This window comes from Equus asinus, chromosome 4 (assembly GCF_041296235.1).
Source record: "Equus asinus isolate D_3611 breed Donkey chromosome 4, EquAss-T2T_v2, whole genome shotgun sequence".
In the NCBI taxonomy this organism is placed as follows: domain Eukaryota; kingdom Metazoa; phylum Chordata; class Mammalia; order Perissodactyla; family Equidae; genus Equus; species Equus asinus.
Window position 1 is genome coordinate 141,874,893 of NC_091793.1, and position 22,217 is coordinate 141,897,109.

The window sequence follows — 22,217 nt, forward strand, 5'->3', positions numbered from 1 at the left end:
TCATTCACATATGCTTAGTTACTGCCAGACAAATCCTTTACAAGGAGCCACTCTGTCAGTTCAAAAAAACCACTATCGGGGCAGCCTTGTGGCCTAGTAGTTGTTTGGTGCACTCTGTTTTGGCAGCCCAGGTTTGGTTCCCAGGCGCGGACCTGCATCACTCATCTGTGGCCACGCTGTGGCAGTGACCCACATACAAAATAGAGGATTGGCAAAGATGATGGCTCAGGGCCAATCTTCCTCAAGCAAAAAGAGGAGGATTGACACAGATGTTAGCTCAGGGTGAATCCTCCTCAATAAAAACCAAAAATAAACCAAAAAAACCACTATGCATTCTCACCTCCTGCAAGAAAGTTTCTGTTTATAAGATTTTATTTTCTCTTGGATTTACCTTCAAAGAACATGGATTTAATACGTTTTTTTAACAATATTTACTGTGCTGAACAGAAATTCATCTGAAATTCCAAACTTAAGAAGTGAATAACTCAAGCCGGTACACCTCTGAGCTCCTGGGCTTTGGAGAGCCTCTGCCCTGACCTTGAGCCCCATCTGTGGCCTGTTTCTAGTCCAGGAGGAGAATGTGGCTCTGTTACATGTTACAGTGCTGCCAGCTGATTACAGTTGGGTAATGACCATGTGTTGTTCAACCACTTCCTTTATGATGTGCTAGTAAAACCCAGTGAGCACCTTCATCACTGGTGAAATAAACAGACGACTAGGGACTCAGCACCACCGTACACATTTTGCCAATAAGTGGCACCCCTTGGCCAGTGGGCAGGTGACTACGGCTCCTAGAACAACTAACGGGAGTTTCCTTTGCAAAGTAGTGTCAGTCCATGCTCTTCATTTCCTCAGTCCAAGTGTACGATAGTAGGGGAGACTGCGAGCAAAGAGACTAGTAAATTTAAATAATAAGAAGAGGGAAAAACTGTCTTGAATGTGACATCAGAAGCATTCAGGCAGCTTGAAATCTAAGCCAAACTGCTGAATTGAGTCCATCTGCTAAAACTTTACAGATTGTCACTTACAAAAATGAAACCAGAGACAGAGGTAAGAAGGTTGCAAATGTTTAGGTACCAGAATTCTTTCAGCATCTTTATTTTAGGTATTCTTAGCATTTCGTGTAGTATATTATTTTAAGATTATATATACTTAAATTATAAATCCCCCTTTACAATGTTTATTAAATTCTTACCTTTTTTTTCTTTTTGGAGAGGAAGATGTCTGTGTTGTATTTTTTTTAAATAAAAGCTAACAGGAAAAGTCAAGTTCACCTAAGAGAAATTTGTAGAAAGGAGTCTATACCTTAAGGAAGGATATTTAAATAACCATTATCGAAAACTGTAACCCTTCAGTTACCTGCTTTAGTTTATCTTCTTCTCTCCTGCAAAGTTCATAAACGGAAATTCATTTTTCTATAGTTATTTTATATGATAGAAAGATCTGCTTTCATAGACTTTTGTGTCAGGAGTGAAGAGGGAAATGATATGAGGGAAAACAACTTGCACTAAAACTCCCAGAGCTGGCATGAAGCAGGATGGCAATGAAGCCACACAGGCCAAAGCGGTACAGGGCAGCCTGGGCTGTGGCTGGCTTGGTCAGGTTGGGTGACATGCAACCAGTGACATGCTCTGTGACATAGCAACAGCATATTTTTTTTCTGCTTGTGTTCCCTTCCCTTACATACTTGCAAGAACGGTTCAGATCCAGAAAACACGCCTGTCTAGAAATCAAGGGAAGATGGGGTGGAGGTGCCCTTCAGCACTGAAAGTCTATATGAAGACAGATCAAAAGCTAAATCCAATTCAACCAACCAGGCAGGAAAATTAATTGAATTAAACTTCCTCTAAATATGGTAAGTTTGAGGATTTTAAAGCTAGGCACAAAGAACCAGGTTAGAGCGAGCTGTTGAGTAAATGGATGCAGGACCTCTAGCCGCCCCCACCCACAGGGAGTCTGATAAGCTGCTGATTGCCTCTATAACTTTACTACTGAGGCTGAAAACTGATTAGCTGCTTATGGGGATCCAGGGGCTAATGGTCTGGCCCACCAAGAATATGGCTGCCCCTGATTTAAGGAAGCTGCTTGGCAGGTATGGTTTGATTATTATAAGGGGGGGAAAAGGCAGCAGGGTACAGGAAAGCTTCAAAAAGAAGGCTTTATTATGTCAAATAGATAGGCTCCTCTGACACTCTAAAATGAATATGGAATTACTGATTCCTTCTCTTCATCTAGTATCAAAACTTGTTTTTGAAAGACTTCCTCAAAGAGTACTCACTTTGGAGCCCACCCATTCTATTTTAAACCACCTTTACAAGAATATGTTGGTGCCTTTCAACATACTTCTTAAATGACAGAGTTGGGTCCTCAGATACTATGATCAGTAGAGTCCTAGAAAATAGATAAATGTATTCTGGGTATTTTAACCAATCCTTCCCCTTGACCACCACCAGACAATCGTAATTAAAAATACACCCCTTTCCACTCTGGCCAGCAGACCGCTGCTGCCTGATTGTGTACTGCAGCGCAGGCAGGATGGTGGGAGTGGGGAGCTGACATGCGCAAACAGTTACACTTGATGCACAAACAGAAAGTAAATCCTGGTATTCTCTTGGACCTCTCCAACTAAGTGCTCTAAAATGACTCCTAACATTTAAAATAACTTTCCTACCTCTGCGGAGACAAACAGAACACAAAAGACTTATGTTAAGAAAAACACCAAAACAACCTTGAAGGTAATTTAAAGTCCTGAAAAATGACTAGAGGATCTGCACAGTTTCTAAGCTGACCTCATTGCTTCTGGGCAGAACAGCCAGAGAAGAAAACAAATGAAGGAACAGAATCGCAGCAGTTTGAGATGTTCTCAAAGTTGTCACAATTATTTTTTTTAATTGACTCTTGAAAAAATCAATAGCTATATGGAGAGGAAAGTAATGCTTTCATTTAGTGTCTAAAGGCTTCTTAGGGAATGAATTGTTCATTTAGATGATTAACCAACGCTTAACATATTCAGAACGTTGGGTTGAACAGACAAAATGTCGGTTTTCTTCCTGGCTGCTAAGCTGGTCGATCATTAGAAGGACACACTCTAACAAAAGTTTAAAAAGATGATTTTGACTCATATGCTCTGTTGTGTTTTATTAAACTTTAAAGTCATCCAACTGTTTGGCTGGAGCACAAGTCAAAGAGTTTAATATATTCATTGCCTTTTATATCTGTTTTCCTTGTATAATTTTTTATTGAGATATAATTCACATATCATAAGATTCAATCTTTACAAGTATACAATTTGGTGGTTTTCAGTATATTCACAAAATTGTGCAACCATCCACACTATCAAATCCAGCACATTTCCATGAGCCCACAGGAAACCCCAACCATGAGCAGTCACTCCCCTATCCCCTCTCTCCTCAGGCCACGGCAGCCACTCATTGACTTTCTGTCTCTATGGATTTGCCTATTTTGGACATTTCATTTAAATGGATTCATAAAATATATACATTCTTCTGTGACAGGCTTCTTTCACCTAGCATAATGTTTCCCAGGTTTATCTACGTTGTAGCATGTACCAGTACTTCACTTTTCTTTATAGCCAAAAGATATTCCACTGTGTGGATATCGAACATTGTCTGTATCCATTCGTTAGCTGACGGACATTTGGGTCTTTTCCACTTTTTGGCTATGATGAATAAAGCTGCTCTGAACATGCGTGTGCAAGTTTTCAGGTGGACATATGTTTTCATTTCTTTTGGGTACATATTTAGGAGTGGAGTTGCTGGGTCATATGGTAACTCTATGTTTAACTTTTTCAAGGACTGCCAAACTGTTTTCTAAAGTGGCTGCCCCACTTTACATTCCCACTAGAGGCATATGAGGGCTCCAATTTCTCTATATCCTTGCCAATATTTGTTATTGTCCTGGAATATATTTTTTATACTAAGATTTTTTCCATTCTGAATAGAAACTGATTATCAGGGCTTGAGAAGAAAACTACCCAAATGATGACAGAATTCAGTACCAAGGCCACAGTCAACAAAAACACTTCCCCGAGGAGAGAACAGACTGAAACGGCCCCCTGAGCGCTCACCTGCTGCAGGTCGGAGAGGGAGTACAGGTGGATCTGCTGAAGGAGGTACTCTCTGGGAAAAATTCTGAAAATGAGGACAGAAACACAAATGAACTTGGTGCTACCACAACACACACTTTTTCTGCCAAGTTTCAACGTCCCATTCAAGATCCTTTCCTCTCTCTTTCCCCTTTCCTCTTGAAGTCCTCCTCCCCACACCCTCTGAGATACCTGCAATAATACTTTGTTTCAGATCTTTTTCTTCCTAGCACAGATACTAAGATGGAAGTAAGAGTTTTATCTTTGATTCTAATGCAATTGGAGGTGCTACGAGTCCTGTGTGGCAGTCTAGGCCCAAAAGCCAGAACACCAGGTTCTTGTAGGAGCTACATCCCTAACAAGCTGTGTCATCTCAGGCAAGTCACAAAACCCGTCCAGCTTCAGCTTCTTCATTGGTGAATGAGGATGACTGAACTCGATGTCTCTATCTCTCCAGCTCTATTATTCTGTGTCTAAATTAATAGGTTTTGGAGTTGAGAAAATCAACTGAAGTGGCAACCCATGTGTCTTCTGTCAGGAAGCTCCTATGGCCATTGTTAATGGGATAGTAGTGCTGAATATGACATCAATGAACTATCCTCTTACATGGACAGTGATAAGTTTTAGAACCCAGGTACAAATGAAAATAATGGGACAAAATATTTCAAATTGGGACTCCCTGACAAAGTCCAATACTTTTGGCTGCTGTCAGTTTCATAGCATCTGGATAAATGAAAGTGAGTGAATGGGAAAAAACCATAGATTATGGATAAGCAGATAGGTACCAAAGGGTAGATGGTTAGAATACACACACACACACACACACACACACACACACACACACACACACACCCCAAAAAACAAAACGAAACTCATGGTGCTAGCATTTTCTCTTTTTCTTACGTGGTACTATGCAGTTTTCTTGTGTTCTAAATGAAAGAAACCACCAATTTAGCCAACTAACATTAATGACTATCTACTATGTGCCAAACACTGTGCCAGGTGCCAGGAAGGCAACTATGAATAAGATCGTCCCAGTACCTAAGTTCAAGGAGTCTAGTGAGGGAAAGATATCTGAACTGATAACTACAATACAACATGATAACTGAAAATAAGACTTATGCACGGGATACATATTTTTGGAATGGTCTAACACTGTGGATCCCAACCCTGGCTGTTTATGAGAATCACTTGGGGAATTTTTAGAAAACAACAGGGCAAAAGCATAACCAGAAACTAGTGTTGAACAAAACAAAAACTCTCCTGGTGATTAGTGCAGTCAAGGTTTAGAACCACTGGCCTAATATCTAGCTCACTGGGAAACTCATTATTCAGTCTTTCAGTTAAGTATACCTTGCTTGACAGGTCCTAGAGACTAAATCATTCATCCTGCTATCCACCCAATAGTGATGAAGCACAACTATGTGCTGGCCACTGAAGGAAGGGCACCAAATGGATTATACAAAGCCCTTCCCCATGAGGGACAGGGCAGGCATCTTCTGGATTGGGGCTTTCCTGAGAAGCATGATAGGCACTGAAGAATTCTGCAGAAAGCACCTGTTTCATCCACAGATGAGAACAGACTAAGGCCTTCCTACTCTGAGAACTGCAATATGGTTCCTGAGGCTGGGTTCCCTTCAACTCTGGTGGTGCAGGCTGCACCTGTGGCTGGAGGCAGAGCACAGTCTGAGTGCCCTGGGTAGGGGACAGTGAAGAGGCTCGATTCCTCCATGAGAGGTTAAGCTCGCTGTCGAGAGGCTCCCTGTTGTGGAAGGTAGACCACAGTCCCAGGAGGGACTTTGAGATATAACTAACTTCCATTTTCAGCGACACACATGATCAAGACACCTATTCCTTATGGCTCCCAAAGTGTTAAGTACCAATAACAACAAAAGGAGCCCACTTTGGGTTTGACCCTTGACATATATCATTTAATTCTCACATCAGCCCTGCATAGTAAGTAGAACCTCCATTTTATATAAGAGTAAAATGACACACAGAGGCAAAGACTAATTTGTCCAGGGTCATAAATCTGGGATTCAAGGCCAGACTTTCTGACTCCAAAGGCCTGTGCTCCTTCCACTTTCTTGGAGGTGGGGGTAGAGAAAGAAGGGAGGTGGGTTTGAGTTGACCATCCAAGCTGGCTATATAATGCATGTCTCTTGCAGGCAGATGGCTATTACCGTTTAGGCCAGTGGCAGTCCAGAGCCACCGATGCTTTTTTAAGCAGGAAAGTGACACTGGTGCACTTTGCCATGCCCACTTTCTGAAGGCGGTAGGGAGGGTGGAGAGACTGCAGGCAGGGATAGTCTTGACAAGGTATTTGAAGATCTATTCCAGGGGACAGTGAAAGGGGTAGATACAAGAGACCTTTGGAAGAAGTGACAATGTTTAGAATGGGTAAAATGGAGAAAAGAATCAAAGGTGACTCTGAAGTATCTAGCTTAGGTGACAGGATGGCGATGTTCCTGGCCAAGACAGGGCAGGTCATAAAGAATTGAGAGTTACATGTGCAGAATATAAAGTGCTTGTTCGGGGGACAGCAAGGATGGCCCTTGGGAATGTGGGCCTGAAAGATGTGGACTAGATGGGGGCACTTCATACGTCAGCACAGAGGTGACACCAGAAGCTGCGAGAAAGGATGGGATGGACCTAGCAGGAAACTGAATATGAAGGGGGCTAGCAGGGGCAGAGGCTGTTTCTTCTGACCTTGTTTACCTTACGCTGTCTAGAGTTATCTAAAGCACGCTTTGGTATTCTGCAATTTTTCTCATGCTTGAAAAATTCTGTTTTGAAAATAACCAGGATGCTCACATTTACTTGAGTTTCTAACATTTCCCCTATTTGTGAAATGTTTCTACCTTATACCCTTCACCCAGTTTCCCCTGAAGTTAGCATCTTACACAACCATGGTATGTTGATCAAAAATAAGAAATGAACTATTAAGTAAATTATAGACTTTCTTCATACTTCACCAATTGTTTCACTAATGTTCTTTTTCTGTTCAAGGATGCAATCCAGAATATAACATTGCATTTATATATATATATACACACACACACATATATGTTTAAGCACTTGCAAGAAGACTTAAGACCCAAACATATGTGCAGAAAAGAGAACCTAAGACACAGTCCCTCAGTGGGGCTACAAGGGTAACAATGGACGAGAATCTTATACAGGGATAGAGGATATTGGACTGTGGTTGAATGGGAGGAATAATCTTTTTCAAAGATGATTGCTTAATAATGAAATCTCAGAAATAAAGTAAAAGGAAAGCAATGTGGCAGTAGGGCTGAGAAATGGAGACAGAGTAAACCAAGTAAGTAGGCTGGAAAATCATTTGAAGATTGGCTTCCTCCTCTTCCATTGGTTTGTACAAATGTAGGTCAGCTGGAGGGTAAGAAGGACGGTAACTGAAATGAACCACAGCAGGGACAAATGCAGGGTAGCATATCTATAATATTTTGCTACTTCAATTTTTTTCTGCTCTAAAATCCTAAAAATTCTATGACTGAGGGTATACAGGATATAAGAATTATTCATAAATGTACAAACCAAATCATACTGCTAATTTCCTTACTAGAGTACTACAGTCAGTTATCCCGTCAACACTTAGTGAGTGCTGAAAATATGCCAGGTGTTGTGCTAAACGTTGGAGATGGATATGCCAATGTACACAGTTGATGAGAAAAGAGAATATCCAGTTTTTTAAAACTTTATTGAGATAAAATTGACACATTAGTTTCAGGTGTACAAATAGTGATTCAATAATTGTATATATTGTGAAATTATCACCACAAGTCTAGTTAACATCTGTCACCTTAGTTTTAAAAAATTTCTTTTTCTTGAGATGAGAACTTTTAGGATCTACTCTCTTAGCAACTTTCAAATATGCAATATAGTATCATTAACTATAGTCACCATGCTGTACATTACATCCCCAGGACTTATTTATTTTACTACTAGAAGTTTGTACCTTTTGACCCCCTTCATCCATTTCACCTATCCCCTACCTCCTGCCTCTGGCAACCACCAATCTGTTCTCTGTATCTATGAGCTGGGTGTTTTTTGTTTTTGTTTTTTAAGATTCCACATATAGGTGACAACAAACGTTATCTTTCTTAGTCTGACTTACGTCATTTAGCATAACACCCTCAAGGTCTATCGACGTTGTCGCAATAGCAAGATTTCATTCTTTTTTATTCCATTGTGTGAATAATATTCCATTGTGTGTGTGTGTGCATATGCATATACACAGATATATATATATATATGCATAGCACATCTCCTTGACCCATTCATCCATCGATGGACACTTAGGTTGTTTCCATATTCTGGCTATTGTGAATAAAGATGCAATGAACATGGAGGTACATATATCTTTTCAAGTTAGTGTTTTCATTCCCTTCAAATAAATACCCAGAAATGGAATTGCTGGATCATATGGTAGTTCTGAGTTTAATTTTTTGAGGAACCTCCGTAATGTTTTCCATAGTGACTGCACAATTTACATTCCCACCAACAGTACACAAGGGTTCCCTTTTCTCCATATCCTCGCCAGCACTTCTCGCGTCCTTCTGATGACAGTCATTCTAACAGGTATGAGGTAGCATCTCATTGTGGTTTTGATTGCATTTCCCTGATGATTAATGATGTAGAGCATCTTTTCATGTACCTGTTGGCCATCTGTATATCTTCTTTGGAAAAATGTCTATTCAGATCTTCTGCCCATTTTTTACTTGAATTGTTTGTTTTTTTGCTATTGAGTTGTATGAATTTCTTTGTATATTTTGGATATTAACCTCTTATTAGATACATAATTTGTAAATATTTTCTCCTGTTCGGTATATTGTCTTTTCATTTTGTTGACGGTCTTCTTTGCTGCACAGGAGCTTTTTAGTTTGATGTAGTCCCACTTGTTTATTTTTGCTTTTGTTGCCTTTGCTTTTGGTGTCATATTCAAAAAAATTATCATCAAGACTGATACCAAGAAGCTTACCACCTAGGTTTTCTTCTAGGAGTTTTATGATTTCAGGTCTTAGATTAAAGTCTTTATTCCACTTTAAGTTAATTTGTGTGTATGGTGTAAGATAATGGGCCAGTTTTCCTTACACCATTTATTGAAGAGACTGTCCTTTCCCCATTGTATATTCTTGGCTCCTTTGTCCTAACTTAATTGACCCTCTACGCATGGGTTTATTTCTGGGCTTTTCCTTACCAGGCTGGGTCTTTATTTCTTCCAAACACTGTTTATTATTCTTCTCACAAAAACCAACTTTGGCCCACAGTCACCTCTAATACTCCTTCAACACAGTCTGTACAGCTCAAGTTAGCTAGGCATTTACTTTGTGTTTCTCTCTGAGTAAATATGTTTCACATGTTTATTTTCTCTCTCCCTTTTGAAGAGATTCTGGCCCCTCCAGCAGCACCTTATCTGCTGTCTCCTCTCTATCACTCTCCAGTGTCTAACACTATAATCTACATGAGGTCAGTCATAACAGACACGAAGAACTGGAAAATGCAATTATGCAGAAAAGATAAAGGAACTGAGCTATTGTGTCTGCAGAAGATGTTGTGTCCAGGAGATTTAGTGGTTGCCGTAAAACATAAAGACTTTTAAGACAGATAATACTAATCAGCTTTTCTTCTCCCTGGAGGATGGAAATTGTAGCATGAAAGCACGGAAGTCAAATATGAGAATAAATTTCCTGAGAGGAATTAAAATGTGTCCTTTATAGTGATGCTCTTTAATGTAAATGAAAGAAGAAAGACTGTGCAGGTATTCAGAGGTAGGGTAAGCTCTTCTGCTTGAAGGGCAGGGCCCGACACTAGAGGCTTTCTCCCGCAGTCGGTCTGTTCCTCTTTCCCACTGCCTCTGTCTTCGAGGGCAGCTCAGGGCAGAAAATGGCATTGAATCAAGCCCAGAGAAGCATGGGCCACAGTGGCTTCCCATCTGGGGACACCAAGGGCTTTTCGCTGCCGAGGCTTAGGTGCCACAAGCTGGCCCTCTGACAGCTCTTTAGGAAACGGGGGAACAAGCAGGGACTCCCAGGGGCCAGTTCTCCTAAAGCTCTGAGTAGCAGCAGGGGCTGTGGAGAGCTTGCTCAGGTCGCATTGTGCTGCCTTCAGCAGATCTGACAGGGAGAGGACAGGGCTCCGCAGGGGATGCAGAGATGCATTTGCAGCCGCTTCAGGATTGCTGGGGGAGCCCTTCACATCTGGGAGGCAAAGCTTGGTGTCTCTTTAAGAGAGTCATGTCAGGATTAATTTCACTATTAACATAATCAATAAAGAATGGATGATTATTTGCATTTTTTGTCAGAAAGAACAACTTGTGATCACCATATCTCCCATGAATTTAATGCAAATGAAGTCCAGCCTTATAACCTCTGCAACTAGTCACTATGGTCAAGAACCTGAAACAGCACACATTTCATTGAAATAAGTAGATGCTGGATACATAACATGTGACAGGCATTGTGCTAGGCCCTGGAGATTTGGAGAAAAGAGTTTTTTTAACATCAGAGAATACGCAGACAAGTAGGCAAACAGCTGCAGTTCACAGAGTGGAGTGCTGAGATCTACAGACACATAGGTAATGGTGGGGAGCTGGCAGAGCACCCGGTCAGGAGGGGCCTGAGAGAGCTGATGAGTCAGAATTAATTTGACCAAGTGGAAGGACGGGAGTTGCAGGTCAAGGGAGCAGCACCGGCAAGAGCACAGAGATCAGAGCAAGGACACTGCTCACAGGGACCTGGCTTTCTGTACTGAAGGAGCTGTCCTGTGTACATGTCGGGGAGGGGAAACTGCAGAGTGTGAGCTTAGAAAGACAGGATGCAGCCAGACACAAGGGGTCTTGAATGCCTTGCTAAGAGCTACCCCAGAAGAGATGGGGTGCCATAGGATTGCCTCAAGCAGGAGAATGACGAGGTTTGATTTGTGACTTTAAAAATCATTGACAGCAGAAGGGGATGGGGAAGAGACTGAGGGATGGATAATTTTTTGGTAAACAAGGTGAGAAATGATGGGGGCCTGAACAGAATTTAAATGGTTGCCTGGGGTTAGAGAGAATGGCCAACCACGAGATAGATTTCTGCAGCAGAATCCACAAGGTCATCATGACTAACAGGAAGGAGCTTGGGATTATTCACTTTTCCAGCTAGATCCAGCAGGTAAAGGGCAGTTCCATTTACTGACACAGGGAACGAGGAAGACGAGTTGTCTTCGGGGAGAAAGGTTAGCTCAGTTGTTGGGGCAGAGGGTTGCAACTGTCTGTAAAATGTCCAGGTGGGATATTTGTCTATCCCCAGCCTATGGGTGTTAGGTGAAGCCGTGAGAAGGAGTGATAGCCCAGGACAGCACATAGTAGGGACAAGGACCTGGCAAACAGTGCTATTTAACAAGTGGCTGCAGGAAAAAGACTGAGAAGGAGCAGTTTGATAGGGAAGAGAAAAGGCAGAAGAGCCAGCATTAGAGACGTCAAGGAAGGAGAGAATTCTGAGAAGGAAAAAGAGGGTCAACAATATCAAAGGCACTGGAAAGGTCAAATCATACTAAGAAGACTCACTATGCCTGAAGAGTGCCTGCGGGGTTCTGCCAATGGAAATTCATTAGTGACCTCGGACAGAAGGGTTTCAGGGGAAGAAGAGGAAGCCAGAATGCAGAGAGCTGAAGGACTGTGGATTACTCTTTTAAGAAGCTACTTTTAAAGGAAAGGAGAGAAATTGGGCCATAACTAAAGAAGGATGTAGGACTAAGAAAAGATTCCTTTCTTAAAGATGGGAGAGACCTGGGGATATTTATATGCTACAATGAGGAAGCTAGTACAGAAGCAGAAGCTACAGATACAACAGCAGCGAGAACTCGCCTCTGGAAAGGCCTAGAGGAAGTGGACGGGGACCCAGCTGGAAGCTCTTTCAAATACACATGTTTACACACACACCCCCAAACATACCCTGTATTTTCTTAATTAAAATGCTTCAAGTTTCTACTAAAATCTTATATGAAAGGTAATTACTAATTCCTCCCGTGGTCCCTCCAGAAAGCTACAAACATCTGGCAGCTGTCTGCCTTAGCAACCTTTTGATGTGCAGGGTCTTCGCTGCTGAGGGTGCTGCCTTTCATCTTCTCACTGGGGCTGCCATGTTTAGGGTGTTCTGTGCTCTGGTGACCGACCTTGCCGCACCACAGGCCTACTCATCACCAGGTGCAACAGCATTTCTCTGACAGGCCAATCTTGAGGGTAGCCCTGCGCATGCCAGTGCAGGTTTGCCTGGTCGGTCCTGACACGAGAGCCAAAGGACAAATGCGATAAGGAGAGTCAACTCCATATCTCACTCCCTTCAGGGAAACATGTTGCTGGCAGGCAGCACTGTCAAGTTCTCTGACACCAATGAACAATGAAGAAATCTGCTAATGCATCAGGAAAACCAACCAGCACCATCACTTCTAGTGCCAATGTTTTCTACTTTATCATCTCTAGAACTGCCCAACACACCAACAAGGTAACCTAGGCTTCCATTCTAATGAGAATGGTGAGGAAGGATGAAAATTAAAAAGGAAAAAAGTCATGTACATTCAGAGCTCTTTTGCTATGTAGCTGATACTTGGGGTTAAAAATGCAGACACAGTTGCCTATGAAATCTAAGGCAGCAGTCTCTGCAAAAAAGGTAAGAGGTCCCCATGCCATTTTGTCACAGGACACCGAGGCAAACAAGCCAGACTCCTTTAAGCTGCCTAATTTCTGAGGACTTCAACTAGTGCCCACCAAGATGCTCCTGAGACAAAAGGGAGTAGTCAGGCTCTGAAGTGGGCAGTCCCTGTGCAGGATTTTGACAGATTTAATAGCATCACCATTTCCCTGTAGCTCAGTTCTCAAAGTTGCACAACTACTATCTAAAAATGCAATGGTTAAAAGGAAAAACAAAAAAATCTGTAACGGAAATATCTTAGCACATGTAAGATAGACTAAAAAAAGTACCCACCATCCACACGCATGAAATAAAAGACAACACAACACCAAAGGAAAACCTCCAATTTTGATTCTAAATCATAAGGTCTAAAAGGAAGACTACGGATAGAGGTCGCAGGAATAATTTAAAAGGAAACCATCTATTCATGCAGCAGCACTGTGTGCTCCAAGAACACGTGCTCCAGGGCAGGCCACCAGTGCTGAGTCGGGAGGGCGAGGGCACACTTGCCCACGCAGAAATAAGCAAAAAGCCCCGTGAAGCCTCCCAGGGAGTGCGATCTGGTGATTCTGCCGGGAGCTGCACTCTCCCCAGCACAGTCATGTGAGGCTGGATGTGGACAGGGCTCGAGTGTCCAGCCCTGCTCCCAGCTAATGGAAAAACAATTTTAAATCAAAGGCAGATATTTCGATAGCAACCCATGTGGAAGACACAAGCTTCAATCATTTCTCTTGATACCTCATTTTGCTAATCTCACTGGCCAAAAAAGTGGCAAGATTGCATCAGATATTATATCTTGGCAGATAGTTATGGGAAATAAGGGTCTCTTTTACCCGCTCGTTCAGAAATTGTGCTTAAGTTTCTTAGCAACAATCTAAAGCCTAGAGTAGAAATACTTGGGAAGTAATTTTGGTTATGATTATTCTGGGGTCTGATGATAGAAGTGCAGATTATATCACAGTTATTATAAATCCTAGCTTAAATTCTTATTTTTTTTTTTAATGGTTCCAAGAATATACTACTTTTCCTGCAGTGAGTTTTATTTGTTTTTGTCTCTCAGAAAATGATTTAGATAATTTATGTATATTTCATTTAATCTCAGAATAAGATAAAGTCACTTTTTAACTTTCCGCAAGATTTCTCAGTAAATAAAAAGCTATAAATACACTATCATAAAATTAATATATAACTTGCCAGAGTTCCTTTTTCAAAGCTTATTAATCTGTTTAGTTTTGAATGACACTGTCTTCTGCAGACAGTCTGCAGCTCCCTTTTAGAGTGTTAATGTTGGTATATACATATATATAATTTGCTGAATGAGATCTCTGCAGAAAAGGAAGGAAGCGGGACGAGCTATTAGGAGATCAGGAGGAGGTTAGATGACTTAAACCTTAGTTCTAGAAGTCATCCACAGAAAAAGAATTCTTGAAGTAGAATGAGAGTGGCTGCTTTCAAAAACTATCAAGCTAACATTCTGTGTTTTAGTACTTTCCGAGTCCTGATAGACTCATGCAGCAAATCTGTTGAGACTAAAGCCTCAACTGCAGCTAATGACACTTTTAATTAGCTAACTTGAAAACTAGCCACAAAGTCTGGCTAATTATTAAATCTTACAAAGAACATAAAGAGTTATATTCATTTGCTGAGCTTAAAGAAGTGTTATCTATACACTTAAAGTGCTAATAATTACTGGTCTTTAATGAGACTAATTCAGTGATAAAATTGTTGCTAAAATGGGCTTATTCTTCTAAAATTCAATATTAACCAGAATTTGTCAGCTAATAATTGCACATTTAGATCTCAGATTTTGGTTATAAGATATTCCTCATAAGCTGTTCAGAGACATAGCAAGTCAAGTCCGTGTAGACTCTGTTTTAAGAATTAGGCTGCCCTAAGAGATGTGCTCTTAGTAAGCTAGCTTCCTAAATTAAGTTTGTTCAATTCACAACAGCATGTAATCTTTTCTCTAACAGATAATCCCTCCACCTCATTTGTCTGACTTCTTTCAGGGTGAGGGAAGGGGAGAGAAAAGGAGGTGTTAACTACGAAATGATCTCTCCCAGCTCATTTATTATTAGCTCACACAATCTTTTGTTGGGTATACTGAATAATATCCTTGTTTACTTCTTCCAAGATTGATGGTATGTACGTACGCTCACACATCAAAACACCATTGTTGCTCAGTGATTAATCATACTTTAGACAAACATTTACTGGCTTAAAAAGATATTTGCAATATACTAAGTGAAATGATTGGGTTAAGAGTAGTATGTACAGTATGAAACCACTTTTACGGGGGAAAATAATCTGCAGAGGAAAAAGTCTGGAAGGATATGTACAAAGTAGTAGGCTAATGGGTGGCTTGTTCTCTATGATAAAGTATTTTTTTTGTAATAAGAAAAAAAAAGTTTGACCAAATTAAAAGGGTAGAATCTTGGTAATACTACTTTATTTATTTAATCAATTTGTTCAACAAATACTTATTAGCCCCCACTATATGTCAGGTATGGTTCTAGGCCCTGGGAATACAGCAGTAAGCAAAACAGATAAAAACCACGACCTTTCACAGCTTACATCTAATTGGAGAGTAGGGCCACTGCATATGGCTGCACAGGTTGAGCACAGCACAACTTCCACATCCATACATGATGGCCCAAGAGAGGGAGACAGACAAAATAAAATACCATGTTATATGGTAATAAGCAGAGAAAAGGACAGAAAGTATGTGTGGAGAGATGCTGGTTGCAATTTTAAATAGAGTGGTCAAGAATGCTTCATTAAGGTAACAGCTGCATTAAGACCTAAAGGGGATAAAGAAGCAAACTATGCACTTATCTGGGGCAAGAACAAACAAGTACAGAAACTCATATAGGAGCCTGCTTGGTGTGCTCAAGGATCAAAGAAAGGCCAGAGTGAATGAGGGGAAATCAGTGGGAGATGAGGGCAGAGAGGTAATGGGGTTACGAGGCCATCGTACATGGCCTTAGTTTTCACTTGGAGTGAGAAGTGAAGCTATTAGATAGTTTGGATTGGGGTGACATCATCTGTTCTCCACATTAACTCTAGCTGTTGTCTTAAGAACAGACTGAAGGGGAGATCAGTTACTGCAATAACCCAGGAGAAATATGACAGTGGCTTGGACCTGGGTGGCAGCAGTGGAAATGGTGACAAGTGGGTATATTTTGAAGGTGAAGCTGATAGGATTTGCTGGTGGACTGGATGTGGAATGTGAGAGGAAGGTGTGTGGCCTGAACAACTGGGTGGATGGAGGTGCTGTTCAGCCAGATGGGAAAGTCTGCTGCAGGAGTGCAGGTGGTGGGGGGTGGCAATATTAGCTCGGTTTTGAACATATTAAATTTGAGATGCTAGTAGATGTCCAAAGGACATTTCAATCCTTGGACTTACCCTCCCCTCCAGTGAACTCACTAGACAGACAGCCAGCTTTCCCTGGGGTGGCAAGGGACAGAGTGGGAAGGGAGCCTTAGTAAATCAGGTGACATTTATGGGGACTGGACCAAGAGCTGAGCAAGCTGCTAAATTCTGCTGGAAGGAAGAGGAGGCAACGAGAGTCTGACAGAATACACACACACATTCATTTTTTTCTGGTACTCACCAGGATAAATAATGTTAATAAAAATGGCAATCTTTATGATAGAAGTTTCTTACCATTCAGTAAAGCTGATATTTCAGTAAGAACTAATGCTGGATATAATTTCAAATAAAATGTGAGACCAAAGACAGGAAAAGGTGGCTTAGAAAGCAGAAGGATCGCTTGCTTTATTCTCTTGAGACTCCCAGGTCAAGGTGTTAAAGTGTTTCAGAATGGTCAGACCCAAGGACTAAACTTAACAAACAAGTAGGACCAAAGGCCCCCAAGAAACGACACAGTTCTGCTCTAAGCAACTGAGAGAACAGGTCTAATAATACCTATTAGCCCCAACTAGTGTTGGAAAGAAACTAATTTTAAACTTATGTCATAATAGGAACTTTGGGTTCACTAGCACCCTGAGTCCCCAAATCAGTTTTGATGGCAGAGAATGGGAAACTCTCCCGCACCCACATTAACTTCTAGAATGTCGTTCCCTGGACTAGACAGTTTCCCTTCAGCAAACAGAAGAGAAAATATGACTTAAGTTGGGATCAGCTGGGGTCGGTCTGGTGATGTTTTTAGCAGTCCAAGGTAAAATGAGAAAAAAGATTAGTGGAATGAATTTTGAAATCTATTTGATTTTAAAAAGCTGTTTGATTTCTGAGGCTGTTTGCCTATTTTTTTTTGGCGTTACTATGTTTTTTTATGAAATGATGGTGAGAAATAGCTTTAAATCTGTTTTGGCTAAAGACAGATGTAAGACAACCCTATAGATACCTGCACATTTTTGTTTTGTTTTATTATTAATTTTTGGATGTACATCATAATATATTTCCAATTCTGTGTAGATTACATCATGTTCACCACCCAAAAACTAATTATAGTGCATCTCCTCACATGTGAGCCTAATCACCCCTTTTGCCCTCCCCCCTTCCCCTTGCCCCTATGGTAACCACCAATCCAATCTCCAATGCTATGCACATTTTTGTTTTAAATTCACAGGTCAGTGAATGGAGAGGCCTGGTAAACAGTGACCTAGAGAAAATGCCCCTGTCGGTGCCAAGCCGACTGTCATGCCTTGCTCTCCAGGGCTGACTGCCAGCAGCGAGTACAGGAGTGCCTGTGCCACAGTCCCACCTCCCCACTCATGGGACATCACCATGTGCCCCTCCTTGCCTGCTTTCTCCTAGAGGGCCTCAATCAAGGCTTCAGGAGGATTAACAGCTGTTCCTCTTAAGAGTCTAGAGACCTCGAGACGTCACCATCAACAGCAAATGTAGAGGGGAAGGAAAGCAGCAGAAAACCTGGTTCCAAGTGTGGACTCTGCTGCTTATCGGCTTTGTGACCTGAGGCAAGGCACACAGCATCTCCGAGTTGTTCCTCTTCTTCCTAATGCCACCTGTCCTACCCATCTCAGGGGCCGTGTGTAAAGAACAAATAATATATTTATGGGAAAGTACTCTGCAACTGACAAAAATAATAATCACCTTACATGGGCCCAGGTACCACCATAAATCAATGAAATGGGCCAAGAAAGACAGGGCAGCAATGTATTATATACCCGTGACAGTGGGTCTGGGGGACAACAGGAGCAGTAGAGACCACGGCTAAGTGGAGAGCCCAGTATCTGAAGCTGGCTGCTGCCATCCAGGAATGAGGGAAGACCTTGCAATCAGGACTTTTGATTCCCTAATAGAAATTAGAGGGCTTCATTCTGTGTGTGCAAGAAAACTGGTTATTTAAATGTTAGTGACTCTTTCACAACTTTAAAACCTGGTGGGGGCCATCTCTGAAAGGCCAAACAAAGCATGCCTGTGGCCAGATTTGGCTCTGAGGTGCCGTTTGTGACTTCTGACTAACACACACAGATCCTACTGTTTCTGTGTTCAGTAGGACACGAAGGGCTGAGGCCCCTACCAGAGCTTCTTAGGGTCCCTCCCAAAGACTTCCCTAATAGCTGTTGATCCGGATGTGTCCTCACAGCGCTAAGATTCTCCAGAGAGTTCTTCATGCACCTTCACATGTGGACACTGTAAATAATTCTTCTCATGAAAAGTTAACTAGGCCTTGAACCAATCCAGAGGGTCGCCATCTGGGAGTCCTCAGAAACAGCGGACTGTCAGCACCATAAACATTTTAGGCTTCATGGAAGACACTGATTTTTTCTAAATGAAACACCCCTGCCAGTCAAGATTTGCAGTGTGGGTTCAGGAACACGGTGTTCATCTAACAACAATAACAGAAACAGTGAGGATGAAAACCTGACGGTCGTCATAACAAAAGATCTAAAAGCCAACCGTGGCTTCCCTAACAAGGCGATGCAAAGCTGGCTCCCTGGCGGCCGAGAGCCAATGCGATTCATCAGCTTGTTCTCAGTTTTCTCACGACAGCAGCATTAACAGTTTGCGTTCGTCTGTTTAGATGGTGCTGACAGGTGTTCAGCATGTTGGGCCTACTTGGTGGAGATTAATGGCTACTCTCGCACTGAGGTGAAAGGCCAGGCCGGGCCAGCGCCTGCGATGACTACAGGAGACTGGGTGCTGTCCTTTTGCTCCCCTTGCCCACCCCCTCATCCCTCTTCTAATGTCTATCAAATATATGAACAAGTAGGAGTGTCCAGGGGTTCTTCTCACTGTGTAAACCCCACACTTTAGATGCTGTAACCTCAGGTAAAACAAAGGGAACCTCTGGATAAGCTGATCATCTCTAAAGGCACTGTGGGCTAATTTCATTTTTAAAAAGTCAGTTTAAAAAGTGAAAGATAGGTAAGAAAGGTTCTCTGGCGACAGGAATTTTAGCATATTAGGTGGGCAATGGTTCTCCTTTATATCTGTGGTCATTTTCTTAGATGCTGAAGAAGGCAGAATTGATGTTAAGTGTGGCACAGCTGCAAGAAGTACAGACATCTCAGAAAACCTCTTAGACATATTTCACTAAATCGTCATATTTCAAAACAAACCAAAAAGACTTGAAGTACCTCAAGAAGACCAGCACCCTGTAACCCACCTACCCCCCAAAAAGCTGCTTGTGACTAGTATACTTCTCTCTGTGCCAGGTTGGAGGAAAATGGTAAACCCAAACATTATTTTAATAGCATATAAGCAATGAGAAACTAAAATAACAAAAAAATTTTTAAAAACCAATGCGCCTCCTCTAGGGCTCTGCAGAAATCACTGTCTCATTCTTTGCTCTTAGGGAGCCTCCTGCTCCACCAGCTTTCATGCCAGGGTAGGTGTGCACTGCAGACCCAGGAACTGCAGGCCTGGGCCTGCCAGCTCTCCAACCCGCTTCTGGCTCACTCCTCTCCTGACACAGCGGTGGGAGGGGATTGAGTCCAACAGACAGGGCATCAGGGTGGCTTTTAAGTGGAACCTTTTAACAAAGAATTTTCTTTTAGTGAGGAAGATTGGCCCTGAGCTAACATCTGTTGCCAATCTTTCTCTTTCTGCTTGAAGACTGTCCCTGAGCTAACATCTGTTGCCAATCTTCCTCTTTCTGCTTGAAGACTGTCCCTGAGCTAACATCTGTGCCAATCTTCCTCTATTTTGTATGTGGGTCACCACCACAACATGGCCACTGATGAGTGATGCAGGTCCATGCCCAGGATCCAAACCTGCAAACCCTGGGCTGCCAAAGCAAAGCAGAGTGCATGAACTTAACCACTACACCACTGGGCTGGTCCCTAACAAACACTTTTAAAGCCAGAAACAAGAATGTTCTGGGATGAGACGGCAGTATTAGTAACAATAACAATAATAGTGTTTATTGAGTGCCTACTAAACACTATTGTAAATACTCCAGTTGTAAAAACCCATTTAATTCCCACAGCAGAAGGCACTGAGGGAGAGTTAGTCATTGTGTTTGAACTACAAGATAGGTGAGACAGTAGAGCATTATGCTAGACTAGATCTGGGCAGGTCCTAAATTTCATACTTGTATACTTTAATCGTTTGTCTGATGTGAAGGTTGGATTGGAGAGGGAAGAAACTGAAGTTAGACTATCAGGATACTGCAATAGTCCAGACACTCTGAACCAGGGTGGGGCACTATGAGTGAGAAGGAGAGGAAAGATTTGAGAGGTATCACAGAAACAGAATCAACTAAATCTTTTTTGACTGATTCAATTTGGTTTTTTGTTCATTTATTCAACAACTATTTTTGACAGTGTCTGATAGGTCAGATACTGTGCTAAGTGACATATAGAGAAATAAGAAAAAGAAGAATTAGGAGATGACCGCTTCCTCAAACTTGGGCTCCTAGTTATTGCTCAGGGATCTAGGTGGCACTGTAATAGGCATTCCTCTGCCGTCTGTCCATCCCTCCTCCTCCTTCCTTCCATCCATCTAACACTGAGCATCTACCTCAAGCCAGGCACTGCACTACACCATAGCCATGAACAAGTCCAGGAGAGACAAACGAACGGGACAGAGGAGAGGCCACTGTCCTCGTCCTCACAGCCTTGGAGTGCCTTCCGCCTACACTCTCCATTCCTTTCCTGGTGGTGTGGCCATAAGGCACCGCACATAGTGGTAAACCAGCAGACTGCTGGAACAGCATGGGCATTCTTAGTCGTCCACATGAAGGGAGGACCTCCTTTTTAAGTCCTAAAAGTGTGCCCTGATTTGGCATATTTAACTAAAGCAAACATTATACCAGAAAGGTATCTAACTCTATTCCCATGTGTAGATTTTCATATCATCTAAAAATATAGGCACAAAAAAAACAAGCTCTGAGCAAAGCCAAAAGGTACTGAAAATAATAAAACAAACATTTTGAATGTTAAAAATCTTGTATCTAGTTTAGTTGGCAAATTAGTTTGAGACATGTAATTCTACTGCCTTCCAAGGAAAGCCCTGATCTCTTAAAATTCAGATTTGCCTAGACTTTATAAGAATAAATCCTGACCACTTTCTAGTGCTTACTGAAAGACAATTAGGCAATAGAATGACTACCACTGAGAAATATTTTGCTTTCTGGCAGCTGCCTTTTCATTATCATTTTATGAGAGCTTGTCTAGATATTATGTATTCTTCACTATCTACATTTTGTTCTTTTTAAATGTTTTCTTCAGATGCCTGGGGTTATGTCAGTTTCTTTGGATCTAACTGGATCTCAAACAGCAAACTGTATCACTTTAATACTTTCCAAAGGTTCTTATGCATATAGGCTTATTTCCAAAAACCATGACTAATATATGCTTTTGGTCATTTCTATTAAAACAAAAAAAATTAAAAGGTATTTTTAGGGACTCATGAACACCATCAACAATTATTTCAAGTATAAGCTAGTTCGTATATGCCAAGGTTAAGAATTTAATGCTAATAAAACCTAACTGTAAAAGAAGGAATTTGATGAGAGCAGGCACATTTTAACTTCCACTTTATTTTGAGGATCTGAGTCTGGTATGGACTTGTGTGTTCTATGAACTCTGAGATAACTAAGCTATGGAAAAAGCAGCCTGCACCACTGGTAACATGAAGAGGCAAAATCCTGGCCCTGCTGCATTTTAATCCTAGTTCTACTTCCTACATCATTTACCAGGTTTGTTTCTGTATGGGAAATAAGATGCAAATAACCACCTACTTATTTCCCATTGAAAGATAGTTTTAAGTTATGAAATATCAAACATGCTTATTTTTACTGACGATAAATAGGAACTAAAATTGGGAAAAGTGTAAAACACTACATAAGGGATCAACGAAGACTCCTATGATTACTATCTCAAGTTAACCTACAGGTAAGAGAAATCTTCACTGTCCTGGGAACTTGATCCATGAGTTAAAAGCCTTCAGTTAAGCTGAGATATAATTTTCATCCTGCTTGGCTCAAC

General features: G+C 41.6%; 1 protein-coding gene across 5 annotated transcripts in view; it reads right to left on the reverse strand.

Annotated features, from left to right (window-relative positions):
• The window catches only part of PLEKHM3 (pleckstrin homology domain containing M3), a 172,726-nt gene that overhangs the window by 68,426 nt on the left and 82,083 nt on the right, over positions 1–22,217 (reverse strand). For all 5 annotated transcript variants that reach the window (XM_014836418.3, XM_014836419.3, XM_044768299.2 and 2 more), the window contains exon 6: positions 4,088–4,151. In XM_014836418.3, coding sequence (XP_014691904.1) covers positions 4,088–4,151 — 64 coding nt within the window. The remainder of the gene's footprint in view (positions 1–4,087; positions 4,152–22,217) is intronic.